This window comes from Buteo buteo, chromosome 5 (assembly GCF_964188355.1).
Source record: "Buteo buteo chromosome 5, bButBut1.hap1.1, whole genome shotgun sequence".
NCBI lineage: Eukaryota > Metazoa > Chordata > Aves > Accipitriformes > Accipitridae > Buteo > Buteo buteo.
This window is the reverse complement of record NC_134175.1, coordinates 6,899,006-6,916,544: the sequence shown is the minus strand read 5'-3', so window position 1 is coordinate 6,916,544 and position 17,539 is coordinate 6,899,006. Positions and strand designations below refer to the sequence as shown.

At 39.3% G+C, this 17,539-nt stretch overlaps 2 protein-coding genes and 1 pseudogene across 2 annotated transcripts; all 3 read right to left on the bottom strand.

The window, feature by feature from the left end:
- Positions 1-411: 411 nt before the first annotated feature.
- LOC142030930 (arylacetamide deacetylase-like 4) lies at positions 412-3,551 on the bottom strand (annotated as a pseudogene).
- A 999-nt stretch (positions 3,552-4,550) lies between these two features.
- Positions 4,551-9,113, bottom strand: LOC142030927 (arylacetamide deacetylase-like 4). The gene is made up of 4 exons (XM_075027477.1): positions 8,937-9,113; positions 6,569-6,785; positions 6,098-6,161; positions 4,551-5,325 (listed from the first exon to the last, which is right to left on the bottom strand). The coding sequence occupies exons 1-4, from the start codon at positions 9,111-9,113 to the stop codon at positions 4,551-4,553; spliced, it is 1,233 nt and encodes a 410-aa protein (XP_074883578.1).
- A 1,421-nt stretch (positions 9,114-10,534) lies between these two features.
- Positions 10,535-16,772, bottom strand: LOC142030926 (arylacetamide deacetylase-like 4). Its single transcript, XM_075027476.1, has 4 exons — positions 16,500-16,772; positions 15,900-16,116; positions 12,524-12,587; positions 10,535-12,184 (listed from the first exon to the last, which is right to left on the bottom strand). The coding sequence occupies exons 1-4, from the start codon at positions 16,680-16,682 to the stop codon at positions 11,410-11,412; spliced, it is 1,239 nt and encodes a 412-aa protein (XP_074883577.1). The 5' UTR covers positions 16,683-16,772; the 3' UTR covers positions 10,535-11,409.
- Positions 16,773-17,539: the final 767 nt, after the last annotated feature.

Sequence of the window (17,539 nt, the reverse complement as noted above, 5' to 3'; positions counted from 1 at the left end):
CTCACTATGTACCTAACTGGTAGTTTTTAGCTAAATGAAGTCATGCTTTGGAACTTACCAAATGGACATCACAAAGATCCCGACTGTAATTCACAGGAGCTATTTAATCCAAATCATTCCACAGACATTATTTACAGAGAAGTAAATAATCTGGTAATTAAATACAAGGAATCAATCAGATGCTGAATTGAAAGAAAAAGGATTGAAGCACAGCATGTGGAAAATATTTAAACTGTAAAGACTGAACTGTCAATAGTCTCAGAGGACAAAGACCAGTGTTCAGACAGTATGTGAAGTTCATTAATATCAAAATTGGTATGTTACACATCAAAGGGTATCAAATTTTTGCTGACAAGTACTACCTGAGGTTTGGAAGCCTAAACGGAGAAGCATAAAGAGGGAAAGTTGTTTTTACAGACCATTTATGAATTTAACAATGCTGTCCAATCCCCTTTACCCAGCTGGAAATGAGAAACTGCAATAATCATATAGGCTTATGATAATCCATCCTCAAGGTGGTACCAGGTCACTCGAACACCGTTGTCCTCCAATCTCTTCTTGTAAAGCAAGCCGTCGTCCCTCAGCACATCATACTCACAAGTCAACATGAAAGTCTCAGGCAGCTGCTGAATAAGAGCATCTTCAGCTAACAGCGGACACAGGTTGGGCTCACAGAATCTTTTCACTGTCTCAAAAACTTCAGTTGTTCAGTCAAGAAGCACATGTGATTTGTAGCCTCTGACCTTAAATTTTTCGGGGATGTTATCTGGACTCACCCACTTCCTATAATTTAATTTAATATCTATAGGAATATGGGAACCCTCCAAGACCTCTTCCAGATTTGATGCATTCCCATTTAGGTACTGTAACATGTAGAAAGCGGCACGTTCTCGGAATAAGAGAGGGACTCCCCGATTCTGCTGATAGGATGGTAAATTGAAGTCCAGCGCCTGAAGGCCTGGGTAGATCAAGATCTGAGCACGTAGTTTGGGGAGGTCTGATCTACCTGCAAGGGTCTGGCTCACAGCAGCTGCTAGATTGCCCCCAGCACTGTCCCCACAGATAATTATACGGGCAGGATCCACGCCATAGAGCTCCATATTCTTCATAAAGTGTATGGTTGCATTAAGACAGTCTTCATACGCAGCAGGGTATTTGTGTTCAGGAGCTAAACGATACCTAATACACAAAAGGAGACGAGTATAAGAGAAGGAAATGTCATAAATGTAAATACAAATTTCCTACAGCACTTTGGCTTTCCCTGTGTTGTTTGGAGTATTTTTTCTTTAGCAAAAAAAGTGTCATTATCTGCTAAACAGGTATTTGTCCAGCAAGTTATCACAGATAAATGATAGCCAGTAGGATGAAGTTGCAAGGGTGTAGCATAGTTGGGGTCTTCTGAAAATAGCATCAATCAGAAATTGAGTGATATATGTTCATTTTACTCTTCTGGTGTAGACTGCATCTGGCTTGTGGATGAAGTGATTTAATCAGTCTGCACCTCACCTTTACTTAGGATATTTCCTCTTGAGAATTATTTTCTTTGTTTATTTAAATAACTGGGACAGAGTTCTATTCTTCTGTATTCTTAGCATGAAAATATATTAGCATTTGATTGTTAGAAAACTCCTTGAAGTTTACAGGGTGATTACATCTCATTAAACAGATCCCTGTATCACCACCTTCCAAGTTTATTAGTAGGTTCTCAACATGTAAGAAAACTCCTCTGGAAAGCATTCCTTCTTTTTGTGTGGTGCCAGCATAGCTCTGTGCTGTGAGATTTGTGAACCTTACTTTGGGGTCTGTTTGCACTCTCCCTGCATTAGCAGATTGAGGGGGGAGAAATGAAAATAGTCCCCTTGAAATTCTGTCTGACCATCTGGGATCCTGGGGAAATGGTTTACTGAGGAGGAGTGTTCCCACAAGACGTGCGACGCTCCGGTGCCGAGAAGTGAAAGGAAGCAAGACGACTTCCATAGGGTAGTACTGACTTAACTCGCCCAACAGAGACAACCATCGACTTGCTTTCTCTGGCAGCCTAACGGCAGATCCTTTCGTGGCGACCCGCAAAAACCTGGGGGGTTGTTAGCTGCCTGCTCCCTTTCCAGATGCAACAGCCAAGGAAGGTGGAAGCCGCCTTTTCCCGCCCTGCCCCATGCCCTTCCCGACCCTCACGGGGCCACCTCACCTCCCCTCGTCCCTCTTCCCCTCAGCCCTGCCGCCTCCCCTCAGGGCAGGCAGCAGCGGTTCACCGAGAGCACTAAGCTGCCCGAGGACGAACGGGGAAGCTCAGCCAGATTCCGGACCTTCTGACAGCTCTCGGGGCAGAATGATTCCACCCCCCCCCCCCCCGAAGATACCAGCGGCAGCGCACAGCCGCGCTGCGCGGGGGAGGGAACGACCCGGCCTGCCCTCCCGAAGCTGCAGTACAGCCAGCCGCCGCCGTGGCAGAAGATGGCGCCCGCCCGCAGGCCGGCAGATGGCGCCCGGGGCCGGTAGACCCTCCCCGGCACCCGGCCGAACCGCGCGTCCCTCAGCGAGAGCTGCGGGTCCGGCCCCGGCTTCCTCCCGGAGCGCACGTAGCCGGTGAAGGCGATCTGGCTGCACGCCTCCGTCTTTTCCAAAATCTTCCCCTGTTCGAAGAGAGGGAGGAGAGTCCGGCTGAGCGGAGGGCGGCCTCCCCGGGGGGCAGCCGGCAGCCGCGGGCCGCCTCGGGGGAGGCTGCCAGACACCACGCCGAGCAGGTTGCCGTGAGGGAGACCCTGCGCCTGCCTTCCCCCGGCCGCTGCGAGGCCTGAGGGGGCGCCCAGGCTTCGTGTTGGCGGGGTTCAGCCTGCTCCAGAGCTCCTCGCCTCTGCCCTCGCCTTTACCGGCCGCTCCGGTTTGGTCCTCACCAGAAAGCTGGCACAGGAGAAGATGGAACCGTGGCGGTCCCCAGTGAGGCTACGCGCCTGGGCGAGCGGGGTTGCTTTGGCACAGTGCGCCTGAGCAGGTAGGCCCACGCGTCCGACTCACGCTCTGTCAGGCAAAATGTCTTAGGGGAGAAACAAAGGAGTTTCCATCTCGGCGTCACCAAGTCCTATGGTTTCATACCAGCCTCCCTGTCTAAGGTTTCCCGTGAGTCTCTGGTTTTATCTGCTTAAGAAGCACCCGGCCTTCCATCGGTGTTACTGGGAAGCCCCAAGAATGGCCTAAAATCATCTTCTGTGCTTTGCTAAAATGGAAGTCAAAGCAATCTCATTTTCTATAAATAATTAATTTAAACTTAATTAGGGAAGCTCAGCTGAGGAAGCTTGGACTCTTATGGTTGGCTTCATCCCTATGCAATAGGGAAAACCTGACTGAAACTATCTGAGGTCTAACAGAAATTATTTTACAAAAATTGTCCTCTAAAGTCAGCCTCAAAAAAAAAGGAAAGCCTTCATTTAAGTCTTAATGCAGCCAGCAACATTCTGGTATTTACACATATAATCTTATAAAAATAACACCTAAACCACATTTCTGGCAGACATCATGGCAGAGTAACTCACTATAGCAGATGTACTAATCATAGAAGCAAGGAAAATTCAAAGCTTTCCAGGATGATTCACTCCAGGAGGGATACTGAAATTGAGAGTACTCAGGCTGAATTGTTCCCATAATTGCTATTATGAATGAAGCAGTAAAAATCACCAACAGTATTTAAAAAAAAAAAGTCATTTCACTTCATCAAAGGTGAGGTGTCTTTACGCCTATCTTTGATTTAGCGTTCTCAGATAACAGTAAACCTTAGAGCAGTCCAAGTTACAACAGATTTCTCAGGTGCCACACACCTTAAAGTCCTTGGAAATGTTGTGCAAGGTGTCAGTACATGTCACATTAGAGAAGAGGGAGAAGAGAATGTGTTTAATTTCCTGTTTAGCTTGACGTTAATTGTGGGACTGATACAGGGCCTGGTATTCTGCATGGTATTGTTGGATTGCGGATGATATGAATGACTGTTTAGAGATAGCAGTTAAGCACTGAATGAAGTTCTAGTTTATGATGGATTGCTATTTACAAGGAGAGCCAAGTGATGTGGAGGTTAAATTGTCTCTTGCATCTGATCTGCAGCCACAACCTATTGCTTCCTGTATTGTGGACATTCTTTAAGTAGTTTGGAATATATGGTTTCAAAAAGGACATTTAGAAAAGACAATGGGAACTAACATGAGGGGGGAAAAAAAGCTAACGTGTGCTCTATAAAAGTAAATGCATCAATCTTACTTTGTTGTTAAAGAGTATTTAAGCACAGGAGCAAGTTGGTATTTTTTACTGCATCTTTAATATTTACTGAGAGAGTAACAAGTGTCTAGTCCAAATAGATCATTAAAATAGGCAGACTGCACATCAAATACTTCAAGCCGCACTAAAAGAAACTTTCATAGTGTTCTTGAAATATCTTTTTCAGTGGTCACACTGGCATAATTGCGCATTAACAAATTGTCCTATCTAAACCTCTTATATGGAATTTAGAAGCATAAAAGACCACAGAAAATTGGCAGTTCTTACAGAAGGAAAGAAAATTGTTTCTATAAGCTTTTTAGAAAGTTCATAATATTGTCAAGACCCCTTTTTCCAGATGAAAAGGACAACCAGTCATTGTTAAATGAATTTATGATTCCATGGAATCCATCCTCGAGGTGGTACCAGATCACTCGAACACCGTTGTCCTCCAATCTCTTCTTGTAAAGCAAGCCGTCGTCCCTCAGCACATCATACTCACAAGTCAACATGAAAGTCTCAGGCAGCTGCTGAATAAGAGCATCTTCAGCTAACAGCGGACACAGGTTGGGCTCACAGAATCTTTTCACTGTCTCAAAAACTTCGGTTGTACAGTCAAGAAGCACATGTGGTTTGTAGCCTCTGACCTTAAATTTTTCAGGGATGTTATCTGGACTCACCCACTTCCTATAATTTAATTTAATATCTATAGGAATATGGGAACCCTCCAAGACCTCTTCCAGATTTGATGCATTCCCATTTAGGTACTGTAACATGTAGAAAGCGGCACGTTCTCGGAATAAGAGAGGGACTCCCCGATTCTGCTGATAGGATGGTAAATTGAAGTCCAGCGCCTGAAGGCCTGGGTAGATCAAGATCTGAGCACGTAGTTTGGGGAGGTCTGATCTACCTGCAAGGGTCTGGCTCACAGCAGCTGCTAGATTGCCCCCAGCACTGTCCCCACAGATAATTATACGGGCAGGATCCACGCCATAGAGCTCCATATTCTTCATAAAGTGTATGGTTGCATTAAGACAGTCTTCATACGCAGCAGGGTATTTGTGTTCAGGAGCTAAACGATACCTAATACACAAAAGGACACAACAAAAGTACGAGAAGGAAATATTAGTTTTAAAAGTATTGCTGAAAATACTGGTTCCTGCCACCAGCAATACCCTGATTACCTCAGAATTTTCCCGTTCTCCACAAGTTGATCATAAATAAACTGTGGCTAGTTGGACCAGGTGGTGCAGATTAACTTGTTAGGATATCGTCTGTTTAGGATGTTTCTCAGGTCTTTAACAGCAGAGGAGTACTCAGCTGCCAACTATGTCTAAGTTTTATTGACAGTCATTTAGTTGTTTTATGCCTCAGCTTTCCGTGGGTTAGATACAAATGACAAGACTTCTGTTTTATGTCTTTGTTACAGTGCAACTATATCCTCATAATTCAAATCATTATGTCTCTATATTGATGGTATTAGCTTGTCATTCATGCAGTGCTTCTGTAAGCATCAAGCAGAGTTTCCTTGAATAAGCATTAAGTAGAATATATGGCTTACTATCTGTTTACTCTCAATTTTGAGTTTGGAATTTGAAAACATTGATTCAAAACTTCATTTTCCAGCTAGATATCTCAAAGCATTTTTTGTGATGTAGTCAGACAGTGAAAACTTAGCCTGAGTCAGTCTTCAGTTGCTCCAAACAGGAGCAGAGTGAATTTGTAAATCACATGCTTGACAAGTTCCACAGAAACGTTTCTCTGAGAATGGTTGTGGCTATGATCAGGCAAGCTATAACATGGTATTTACACTAGAGGAAATGATCTCTAGAAAACAGCATGAGGAAGGACTCACCCAACAGATACAACCACTGATTCACTTTCTCTGGCAATAGAGCGGCATAGCTTTTCATGGGTCTCTGAAAGAAACATATTGGGTGAGGTTTGGGTTTGGTTTGGTTCGGTTTTTTGACAGAGTACTAATGTTTTGTATCGCGTAAGTTAAAGAATTGCAAGAAGAACATACTCTCTACTTTTCTCTGCCCCTTACTACATAAGTCCTCAGATCTTTTGTACCCCCTCATTTTCCTGTTTCAGTATTTGCTTACTGTGTTTTTTCCCCTCACATCTCATTATCCTTGTCTTTAAGAAAAATCACATAATGCACAGCAGATGCTTTCTTCTGACAGCAAGACTTAGGAGAGTGCATCTGTGGTTATACTCAACCTTCATAACTGCTACAGATCAAGCGACAATCAACTTTACCACTTATGAAGTAGATACTTCCTTACCTAAATTGTAATATTTTTTCTGTTAGGTATCTTACCAAGACTTCCAAAAACCCATCCTCCTCCATGGAAAAACATAACTCCTCTCCTTTGGCTGGCAGATGGAACCTTAGGCTGATAAATCCTTACAGGCACTTTCTCAAACCACAGGTCCTTGATGAAGAGCTTCGGGTCCACTCCTAGAGTCTTTCTACCTTGCATGTACCGGACAAAGCTAACCTGACTGCAGATGCCAATATTTTCCAAAATCTTTCCCTGTTCAAAGGCAAAGAGAATAGGGAGTTTACTCAAGAGATTTAGTATTTTCCGAAGTAAAGGAACTGTATGGGCAGTATCCTCGTGATGTCTAAGTCATATATTTTAGGGTGATCATAAAATATTTGAGTAGTTGTACAGGTATAGTACAACTGAACAAATAACAGTAGCATCATGACAGGTCACATGAACAGCAGTGTTCACTGAAGAACATAATCCCAAAACAATGCAGCATTAACAAAGGCTGGTGAAATATATCCCTTTGCTTTTTCAGCAGATCCTTTAGCTAACACTGAAAATGAGTTTGGTTTTCACTGGTTATTCTGTCCTTGCCCTTGAGAAGATGTGAAAACATAGTGAAAGATGATAGTTCTGGTGCTGATTTTCATTATATGGACACTTTCCTAAAGTAGAGTTGACTAAGTTGAGAATATATTTGATAATTGCTTTTTGATTCATCTTGGAAGTCTTCACTGATGTCTGCAATGCACTGGCAAGAAGATCCTCATATACTTAGTAGGCCTAAACTTCTGTTCTTTCTGTATGCCATAGTGATATTCATGCTAGCCACCAGAAGATGAATACAAATCAGAGCTACTGGTCCAACATAACTTCGTAAAAATTTTAAAAAAGCATAACTTCTGCTTTGAAATATATTATTTAGTCATGCCAAACCAGTACTTCAGTCCTTATGAAGATTTGGATCAAGCTCTTAATATTCAATATTTTGTTATGAATATTTTTTATTAGACTGCCACATTCATATGGATTGTCAATACACTGTTATGACTCTCAGTATGTTTACCTGTGAAAGACCTTCTCTTCAATGACTCCAGCTATTTATAATGTTCTCCATGTGTGATTTTGAGGCTGAAGAAACTAATACATTTTGCAACATACTGATTTTAATTCATTATAGAAACTAGTCTTAGTGTCTCTGTATACAAACATGATAAAATTATTTATTCTTTTGTATTTGCTGTTTTCCAAGCAGAAATGGAACAACTACAAATAATATTCTCACCTTTACATTCAACTTGCTTGGTTTCTTTCATCCTGCGTTTACATTGCAGCATAGAATTCTGGTTTATGGTACTAATGGGCAGTGTATAGGTGATAAAAAGAGAACTGGCTTTTCCAGCTGCTTAAGTGAAGTAGTCTCTTTCTAACTACAACTTGTGTGCAGCCAAAGCATGAGAATATATTTCTAGAATTCTTTACTATGGTCCACTATAATCTAGAATATTTCTGATAGATAATTTTTTTAAAATTTATTTTAAATAGTTTGTCCCTCTTGGAAGTATTTAAGTAATTTTTTTAATATATGCACAACTTCTGCTATCTCATGTATTTCTAACACCTTCTATCATCACAGCATCTATACATCTATCATTACATGGAAATACTCCTGATTCAGTGAGATCCTTTGTCAGCAGAGATCATCAGAAGTTGAGTGCTGGTAAGAGCTTCAACTCTTGTGGATTGGTTAGCTTCCCACTCTTTTACAGGCCAGTTCACCTGCAGAAGTTGGGCTGCCCAGAGCACCTCATTCCCATCAGACAAGCCTTCTTAGTTGCTGCAGGACTTCCATCAGGGGAGATGGAATTCCTTCAGCTCCTCTTCGGCAATGTTACCTGATTTTGTCACTTGTGTGACAAAAACTCCCCCTTCCCAAAACCAATTCTGAAATGTTCAGTTTCTAATTTTATCTTCAAAATAAATACATAACTCCTCATCCCCAAGTCCCAGAAAAACTTGAAAGCATGGCCCAAAGACATCTGATATATTCTGAACCTAGAATGGAAATATAAATGATTCAACATGTATAAGCATTCTTAATCAAATTATTGCTAGGTTAGTACCATTCATTGTAGAAGCACAGTCAGACTTTCAAATGTTTGTGTTAGGCAGTGTTTGCATACTGCCTAATGTAAGAGCTAGGCAGGACTGTAATAATGCAGTGTAGTGTAAAAAAATCTGGTAAAGGTTTACTTAGCAAAACTGAGCTTCTAAATACAACATGCAGCATGATAGTAATGCCCTGCTCTCCTCTCTGAAAATTAATTCCAAGCAGGGTTTTAGCATTGCATTAAGTTTAAAATCTACAGGTTCACCGTTCTTCCCCCCAGAAATCACACCAAGTTAACTTACCACCACAGCTCTGCTTATTAAAATTATATGAATGATTCGGAGCTTTACAGGCTGATTCACTCCAGGAGGAATTTCTGAGTTGGAGAAATCAAAGTTAATTGCCCCCATGACCAACAATATAAATCCAGCAACAAAAACTGCTAAGAATAACACCAGCAGTGTGTATACAACTGCCATTTTGCTGAGCAGCAAAGTGATCTGAAATGTCTTTGATTTGACTTTCCTGGTTATCTTTGGCTTGTTACTTCCTGATTCTTTGTTTGTCATAAGGTTGCTCTAGTAAAAATCTTTCTCCTCCCTTTTACAAATACTTTAGTAGGTATCTTTCCCGCTTTCTTCCCCCCCCCACTCCCTTTATTTCACAAAAGGTAAGTTGGTCAAAGTCCTGAATTTGTTAAAAGACATATGCCAGCATAATTTCAGAATTTTTGCAAGAAAGCAGTCCTTAGCTGGGAGAAGAGTGTTATGAATAAACTGCATGAATATTAAATTAATTAGAAGTGGAAAACAGACACAGGGCATTTGTGTGCTTTGCATTTGTGACACTATAAACCACTATTCTGAAGCAGAGTTTCTATAGTGTTATGCAGAGGTAGGAGCCTGCATATGATGATTATCACTCTAAAGAGCCAAATGGATTGCCACCAATGTTTTCTGGAAAGGTGCACCTATAAAATTATGTCATTACCTCAGTCTCAGTTTTTGTAGCATTTGTGGTTTCTTCTAAAAGAGAACATGGTTAAAAAACACAGGAGACTGAGTTTAGATTCATGATCAGGTTACCTCCTATCAGGTAAACTTCAGTAACTCTCAGTGCACAACAGATACAGCATAAAAGGACTTAAGGTAATCAGCAATTAAAGAATTTCAAATCAAACTGCTTCATCTTGTTCTTGCTGTAGAATGGGATTGTGCTAATGTAGATATGCTGTAGTTTAAAATGATGCTTGAGGTATTAATTGTGAATCTGAGTCTGCAACTCTTCAAACAACTAGGATATCAGAACATTGTTGAAATTGCAGATTCCCAGGGAAATGAAAGATGTAAAAGTCTAACTTCATTAAGCAGCCATGTTATAGTTTTGGGGTTTTTTTTAGTTAAATTGGAAGTGATCAGGAGAAAGTACTATGTCATTTTAGTTAGAAAACTTAATAAAAAATGAAATGTCTTAATTTTTTCCAGTAAGAAGTTGAGTGTTTTTAATAGGGCAGATGGTTGTTGTAAAATATTCTGAAGTAGAAGGAAATATTTTGTTTAAAAACAATAGAAGTCCAGATTAAAAAAAAATAGCCCACCCAATGGTGTTTCTGGACTTACAGTTTGTATTATTTTTCTGCAGTTATGTGATCATATACAATAGTCTTTGGATAGTCCAGTTGTCTGATAAATTAATTACTGCGCACAGCACAGATTTGACTAGGTAGAATTAGCAAGATTGTGGTCTCTTTCTGCCAGTGCTGCATTGTTCCTTTCACCATGAGGTGTTCATTTAGGTTTATCAGTGAGTATGTGTTTACCAAATGTAACTTGCTCTTGTAACAGAAGTATTTGAAGTGCTAGGTTTTATTTTTTTTTGAAAGCATCACAAAATTGCCACAGCATCACAGTGATAATATATAATATAATAGAACATAACATAATATAATATTCTTTTCTACCTTCTTACATCTGTGACCTTCAGAACTTTTTCAACAAACACAGCATAACAGGTAGTTTTGAGCATAAGGCAATCTTGAAAGAAAAACAAAAAGTACAAAAAGGAAAAGAAGTCTCACCTCTGCACTTTCCTAATATGTACACACTCATTAAAGTTCAGGGATTCCAGTTTAAGAATCAAGTTCCAAAATGAAACATCATTTCTCAGATTCCAAACAAAATCAAACCCATACTAGTTCCAGTTCAGAACTTCTGCTTTAGACAGAAGCCTTTCTTTTGATTACGCTTTTTCACAAAAAGTGTAGTCTTTGTGCAAGCTAACCCTAGAAATTAAAATACATAGCTGCAATTTCACTATATGACATAAAACTTCACAGAACCTGAGTCATTGGGCTCTCCGTCTGATACCCTAAACATCTCCTGTCTCTCACAAGGGCCAAAGTAGACCCCAGTTGTCTTCAGCACTTCTGGGCAGTCGAAGCATCTTCAGGAAGAGATGTTCTTGCAGCTTGCCTTGAATGTGTGCCAGCCATGCAAGGATGCTAGAATTGCTAGAGTTGAAGTAAAACAGTATATGCTAGGTGCCTCACTTCTGCATCTCAGTCTTATTGGTGTGTTTTTATAATAATGTTTTCTAGAATGGTGGTGCTTTAAATAATCTTAACATTTGTTTGAGAGTCACTGCAGAAGCAGAAATTAGAAAGTATAAAATGCAGTCAAAATCCAAAACATAAATCAAAAGTGTTTAAGTTCTTTGCCAAGTATAAATTCGTCAAGGATAATGTAAGACTTGCATCTTTGTTCTGAAAAAATACTTTTATAAACTGTTTATATAATTCACAGTACTATCCATTATCTTTTTTCCAGATGAAAAGGAAAAAATCCCGTAGCCAAAAAAGGCTAAAATTCCATGGAAACCACTCTCAGAATGATACCAGGTTACTTGAACGCCATTGTCCTCTAATCGCTTCTTGTATAACAGTCCATCATCCCTAAGCACATCAAACTCACAGGTCACAATGTAGGATTCAGGGAGCTGGCGAATAATGGCGTCTTCAGCTAAAAGTGGGGAAAATGTTATTGCTAAAAGTTCTTTGACTGCTTCATGGACTTCAGGTTTATATGAAGTAGTTTTCTGTGGTACGTAGCCTCGAATCTTAAATTTGTCAGGAATAATGTCAGCACTTATCCATTTTTTATACTTCTGTTTCATACTCTCAGGAACATGGCAATTTTGTAGGACATCTTCCAAAACTGATGGTTCTTTATTAAGATAACGAAAACAGAAGTAGATAACTAGCTTCCGAAACAATAGGGGGACTGAAGCATTCTGCTGATAGGAAGGCAAATGAAAATCTAGCCCCTGTAGTCCTGGATAAAGTAAGACCTGGGCACGTACTTTTGGGAGATCTCTTTTATTCAGCAGTATTTGGCAAATAACCGTAGCAAAATTAGCTCCACAACTGTCACCGCTAAGGATGATGAGAGCAGGATCCACATGATACTCTTCTAAATTCCTCATAAAGTATAAGGTGGCATTGAGACAATCGAAATATTGCCCTGGGTATGGGTGTTCAGGAGACAAACGATAACTGAAATGTCAAAGATATTGTGGTTATTGTCAAAGTAATTGTAAAAATTTAATTTGCAGTGTTCATTATTGAGTGGTATGGTAGTTATGTAGGCCTTTTTTTCTGAATTTTAAAGATTATATTTGGGTTTAACTAGTGTAGATTGGAAAGACAAATGAATGGTGTTACAGCTAATTTAGAATACCTTGCCTATAAGCATATTTCTAAATTAAATGAAAGGCTAAAGCAAAAAGTAGGGAGCACAATCTAAAATAGTAAATATTTTCAGCATATTTCTCAGAAATGTTTCAACTGTGAACTGTATTACCATAAATACTTCTATGTAAAAGTAGCACTTACCCAACAGACACAACCACTGAGTTGCATTTTTTGGCAATATAGCGGCATATTCTTTCAAAGGCTCCTAAAGAGAAAGTTTATAAAAAATGATGTTTTCAAAATCGAATATCCTTTTGAAATGAAAATATAGATCCTTGAACATATGCTCTGTGGAAGGCACTCCAACATGAGACCAATAAGTAACTTCTGCTATGCAATGCGGTCTTTACATGTTAACATATTTTCTGGTTATTGATCAGTGGTTGTTAGGGCATAATATAAGGATGTAAGAATGGTAATACTAGGAAAAAATAGAATTCTGTCTAGGCAGGTATCACATCGCAGCTGGTGGTCAACAAAAGATGTTGAAGGAGAAGCATAAGCTGAGGACAAGCATATAGTAATAAGAAGCATACAAGAAGTTGAGGCTCAGGGCACTCCTTTGAGATAGAAACTATGTCTTTATATTTAATGCCCTTGATTAATGTTTCTTCCCTGAATTATTTGAACCAGTTCTTGAACCCATGATTTTAACATTAACAACTTTGTGCAGAGAAGAATTCCATAGTTTGCTTACAAAGGTGTAAAGAACCATTTCTATTTGCTCATTTTGTACCTGGCATTCGCAACTTCCATTTGGTGACATTAACTCTTGTACTATAAGAAATGGTGAATAATCATTCCCTGTTTAACTTCTCTTGCTGCTCATGATTTTGCAGACATTTAGTGTATCTGTCTTTATCTGTCTTTTCCAGCCTGAAGAGTCATAGTCTATTCACTTATTCTCTGTACAGAAGCACTTTTCTCACCTCTGCAGCCTCTTTCTGAGTCTTTCCGGTACTGCCATATCCTTTTAGAGGTATGGGAACTAGAACTATAAGCAGTATACTATATTTAGATGCACCATGGATTTATTACAGTGGCATAAAGATGTTTCCTGTTTTGTCCTTTCCGAATAATAATTCCTAGCATTTTATTTGCTTTTTGACTGCTACTGTGCGCTAAGTCAACATTTTCAGGCAATTTTCTACCATAATCCCAAGATCTTCCTGCAAGGGAGTAGTCTGCTTAGAGTCCACTCTTTCATTTATAAAAGTTAGGAGCTCTGTTCATCTGTTTGACTTCTCTACACACCATTTCACGTGTCATTTTATTGTCTAATCCTTTGCTATCATAAAGACATTCTGCACTTTTTGAACCATCCTTTTGCTACCTCGAAGGACTTAGTATCATATCAGCTTTCACCATCTTTTCTCTTTTTGTATATACTGATTAGCAGTGCTTTCAGCACAGATCTCTTTATGGGAATCTCACAGGAACCTCCCACAACCCATCTTTCTTCTGTCTTTTAATCAGTTTTTATCCAAATGAAAGACCTTCCCTCTTGTGTCATGGGTGTGTAGCCTCTTTATGAAAACTCTCTTGGAAATCAAAGTAGGTTTTATCAACTCAGTCTCTTTTATTCATGTATTTGCTGACTCATTTAAAAAGCTTACATTGATTTGTGAAGCATGACTTCCATTTATATGGATTTTATGGAGTAAGTCGTATTTATCTGTCCGCTGATTCTGTTCTTCAGTATAGCTTCTGCTAATTCGCCAGTTGCAGACTTCGGGCTTACTACTCCTTACAAGTCCTTTTAAGAACTTCTAATTATGTTACTTGATTTCCTGTTACCAAGTATCAATTGGAATGCAAATGAAAGCTCACTTACTACAGTCAGTGTCTTAAGTATAGGTATTATATTAAGCCATGACATGTGATAAAGCTCCTTCAGTGTCCCAGTTGTACAATAGCAATTGTGAACAACTACAAATATGCAACTTTGTGGTGTGGATTTTTTCTTCCAGCGAAAGGAATTCACCTTTCGCTTAGATCATAGAGGCTTATCTCCTGAGTCCTCACTGCCACCCAAACTAGCTCCAGAACTAGAAGCATCACAGCTAGTGTCAGCCTAACACTCCACCCAGACTAACGTGCTCTGCAGTAAAAGAAGGGCAGATTATTTCTGCCACAGTGCAGAATGGAACCTAAGTTACTAGAAGTTGCATTATTGTTTCTGTGTGAAGTTAAACGAAGCTAGGTAGACTCTCAAACTCATGTGCAGATAAACTGAAGTCTACCTAACATAGTGCTAGTGGAGACTTACCTTTTGAAACAGTAAAGGATTCAAAACCCACAAACTTCCCTGTCTGACCCCTGGAATGAAATCTAGATTTCCAGGTTAGGTGCCTTGGTTTCCAGACAAAGCACCCATAGACTTGGTTGCTCAGAAAGACATCCAGAACAGTTAGGAGGCTGAGCCAGCAGCTACCCAGACAATCAAAGGATCGTCTCCCTTTCTGAAAAAGAAATAAAGTATTCTGTGCAGTGTTACTGCAAGAATCAAACTCCCCCAAATTGGCTCTATTTTTATTTTTTTAATTTATTTTTTTTCCCTCCATTTTGATTCCTTGTTTGCATGAATGGGAATATATTTATGGAATTTTTTTAATGTATTCTTTAAATTCTTTCTTGGACCATGTTATATCTTTTAGACTTCCTTTGATGCATGGACTGCAAGCTGAGACTGCTTTTGTAGTGTTTCTAGACAAAAGTTGAGTGCTGAGTACAGTATATCTTAAATTCTGTACTTTGAGGCCCTATCCAAACTTACAGGAAACATTTTAGTCCAGTTGAGATCCAAACCTAAAAATTTCTCCTTGACAAGTAACCAAAGCATTGTTCCAAAGAGTGAAGCCAGAGTGTATTCTTTTTAGCAACAGCTTTGCCATTTTGATGATACTGTAATTATTCCAGAAAGTAGATCTAGGCTGAATTCCATATCAGCCTAAAAGCATTTTAAGGTACATTTCCAGAAAAGATGGAGTAATGAGGAGAAGGAGGAAAGAGGCGTGGATTCCAGCCCTTGCTCCAGGCCTGTTGCTATATCTTATTGTCACCTAGCTATTAGTTAAGGTACAGGAACATCCTGTGAGCTAACTTTACTCACAGTGACCTAAGCATATGTGTTTTGTTTTAATGGTCTCTCTTTCTCTGCCCCAGCAAACTGAATCTTTCTCAGAACAGCTTCAAAAGGAGGAGGAGCAGAGTCCCTCTGCTGTTAGCTGACAGCTGATTGAGGGGTTTCTGGATCACAGTTCTGGATTTAGAAGCCTCAGATCTTCTAAGAGCTGCTTTCATCAACTTTGCCTGTAGCCCAGAGGAAGTCGAAATGTGATTACCCTTAACTGTGCACTAGACTATTAACTCCACAAGGTGCTTTGCAGTTAGTATTGTGATTGCAAAGACTATTGTCATTAGGAAGGACAGGTGAGATATTGACTGACACATGTCTGAAGGTAAAAATATAAAGGTTTGGATTTGGTTTTAAAAATAAAACTTGCTGATTTCTTACTAATGCTCCCAAATGTGCCAGCGCCTCCATGAAAATATAGTATTCCTCTTCTTTTGCCAGTAGGTGGCTGTTTAGGCTGATAAATCCTCAAGGGTACCTCATCTACTTTGAGATCTTTGATAAGAAGTTTTGAATCTCTCCGTGGTGGTATTCCATCTAGCACAACTCGCAATAAGCTTAAATCACTGCAGATCCCTAGCTTCTCCAAAATCTTTCCCTGTTGAAAAGAAAGAATTCGGAAGAAGAGGAGTAATGTAGGCTTGCTTCTGAATAGATAGCATTATTATATGTACATGCAGTTCAATAGATACAGTATACATATAGTTTTTTTTTTTAATATTTATGTGAAACAGTTTTCCAATGTAAAGTGGCTGCAGTTTGACAGATGCACTGAAAAATCTAAATAAGCTTTTCAGATTAGTCATATCAGTTTTATGAGTTAATTTAACATGCTTTGGTTCATATAACAATGCTTACAGGCTTCAGGAGGGTGAATTGCTGCTTCTTCTTTCCTTTTTTTTCTTAAGCCGTTATCTTCCAGCTCACAAATATCCTACCAAAATAAAAGTGAAATCCCCAGTTTTAAGAAAGTTAACTTACCGAGATCATGGTTGTAATCAACAATGAATGGAAAAAACGAAGCTTTAGAGGTTGGTCAATTCCAGGTGGCAATTCTGAATTTAAAAAATCATAAAATAACGCCCCCAAAAACAGTGCTGGTATTATAACAGGCAAAATGAAAACCATGCCTATTATTGCTAAAGTTGTATAAACAGATGCCATTTCACTTCAATAGAAGTGAATGCTAAAAAAACCTATGCTGTCTTAAGCCTTGTTTTTAAGCGTTTCTGCGGTGTCTTCACAGGAGACTAAGGACTCGATTCATAAGCAGAAATAAAAAGTTTATTAATGTTGCAATACCCTAATTTTCTCCACCCTTCTTTTGCTAATGATACTATTGGCAACACTTCCTTATACTAAAAAAAAGGGGAGGGGGAAGTTTTTACCCTTTACAAAAGGTGGAATTCAAAGTATATGGAATTGATTTATATCATGAGTTCTTCACTAACAATGAGAAATGATTATTCAGAGGGGGCCCTTATTTGAAGATTGTCTGTGTTTGGTTTGTTGTGGATTCATTATGGATGGACATTCCTGTTGTAGCATTTAATTTTAGTGATGTGAGGCTACTTGTAGTTGTCATCAAGGTGTATACTCTGAGAAGAAAAATACTCAAATCCTCATTTTTTTAATAAACTTTGTTTCATAGTGGAGCACACAGACACATTCATGCCTTAATTTTGGTTTAAATAAGAGTACATTTGCTCAGTGTATAACCTGGCAATATGCTCGAGCAGAGAGATTTACCCTGTTTATGTGATGTATGTCTACGTTATGTTAGCTGTGCAAGATGTTTTATGCATAGATATTGTTCTTCACACTGGAGTAGGAGTACAGGTAAAATCAGTACTAGACAGTGCAAGTCTTAACGTACATTAAGGTCTGTACAGATACGTGGTGATGTGTTTGTAGATTTAAGCCACTATTGTTTCTGGTAAAAGATTTTCACTAATTAAACTCTCAGAATTTTATATTCATTGTAATTCTTGTTTGTAGTTCAATATAGAGGCATTATGAAT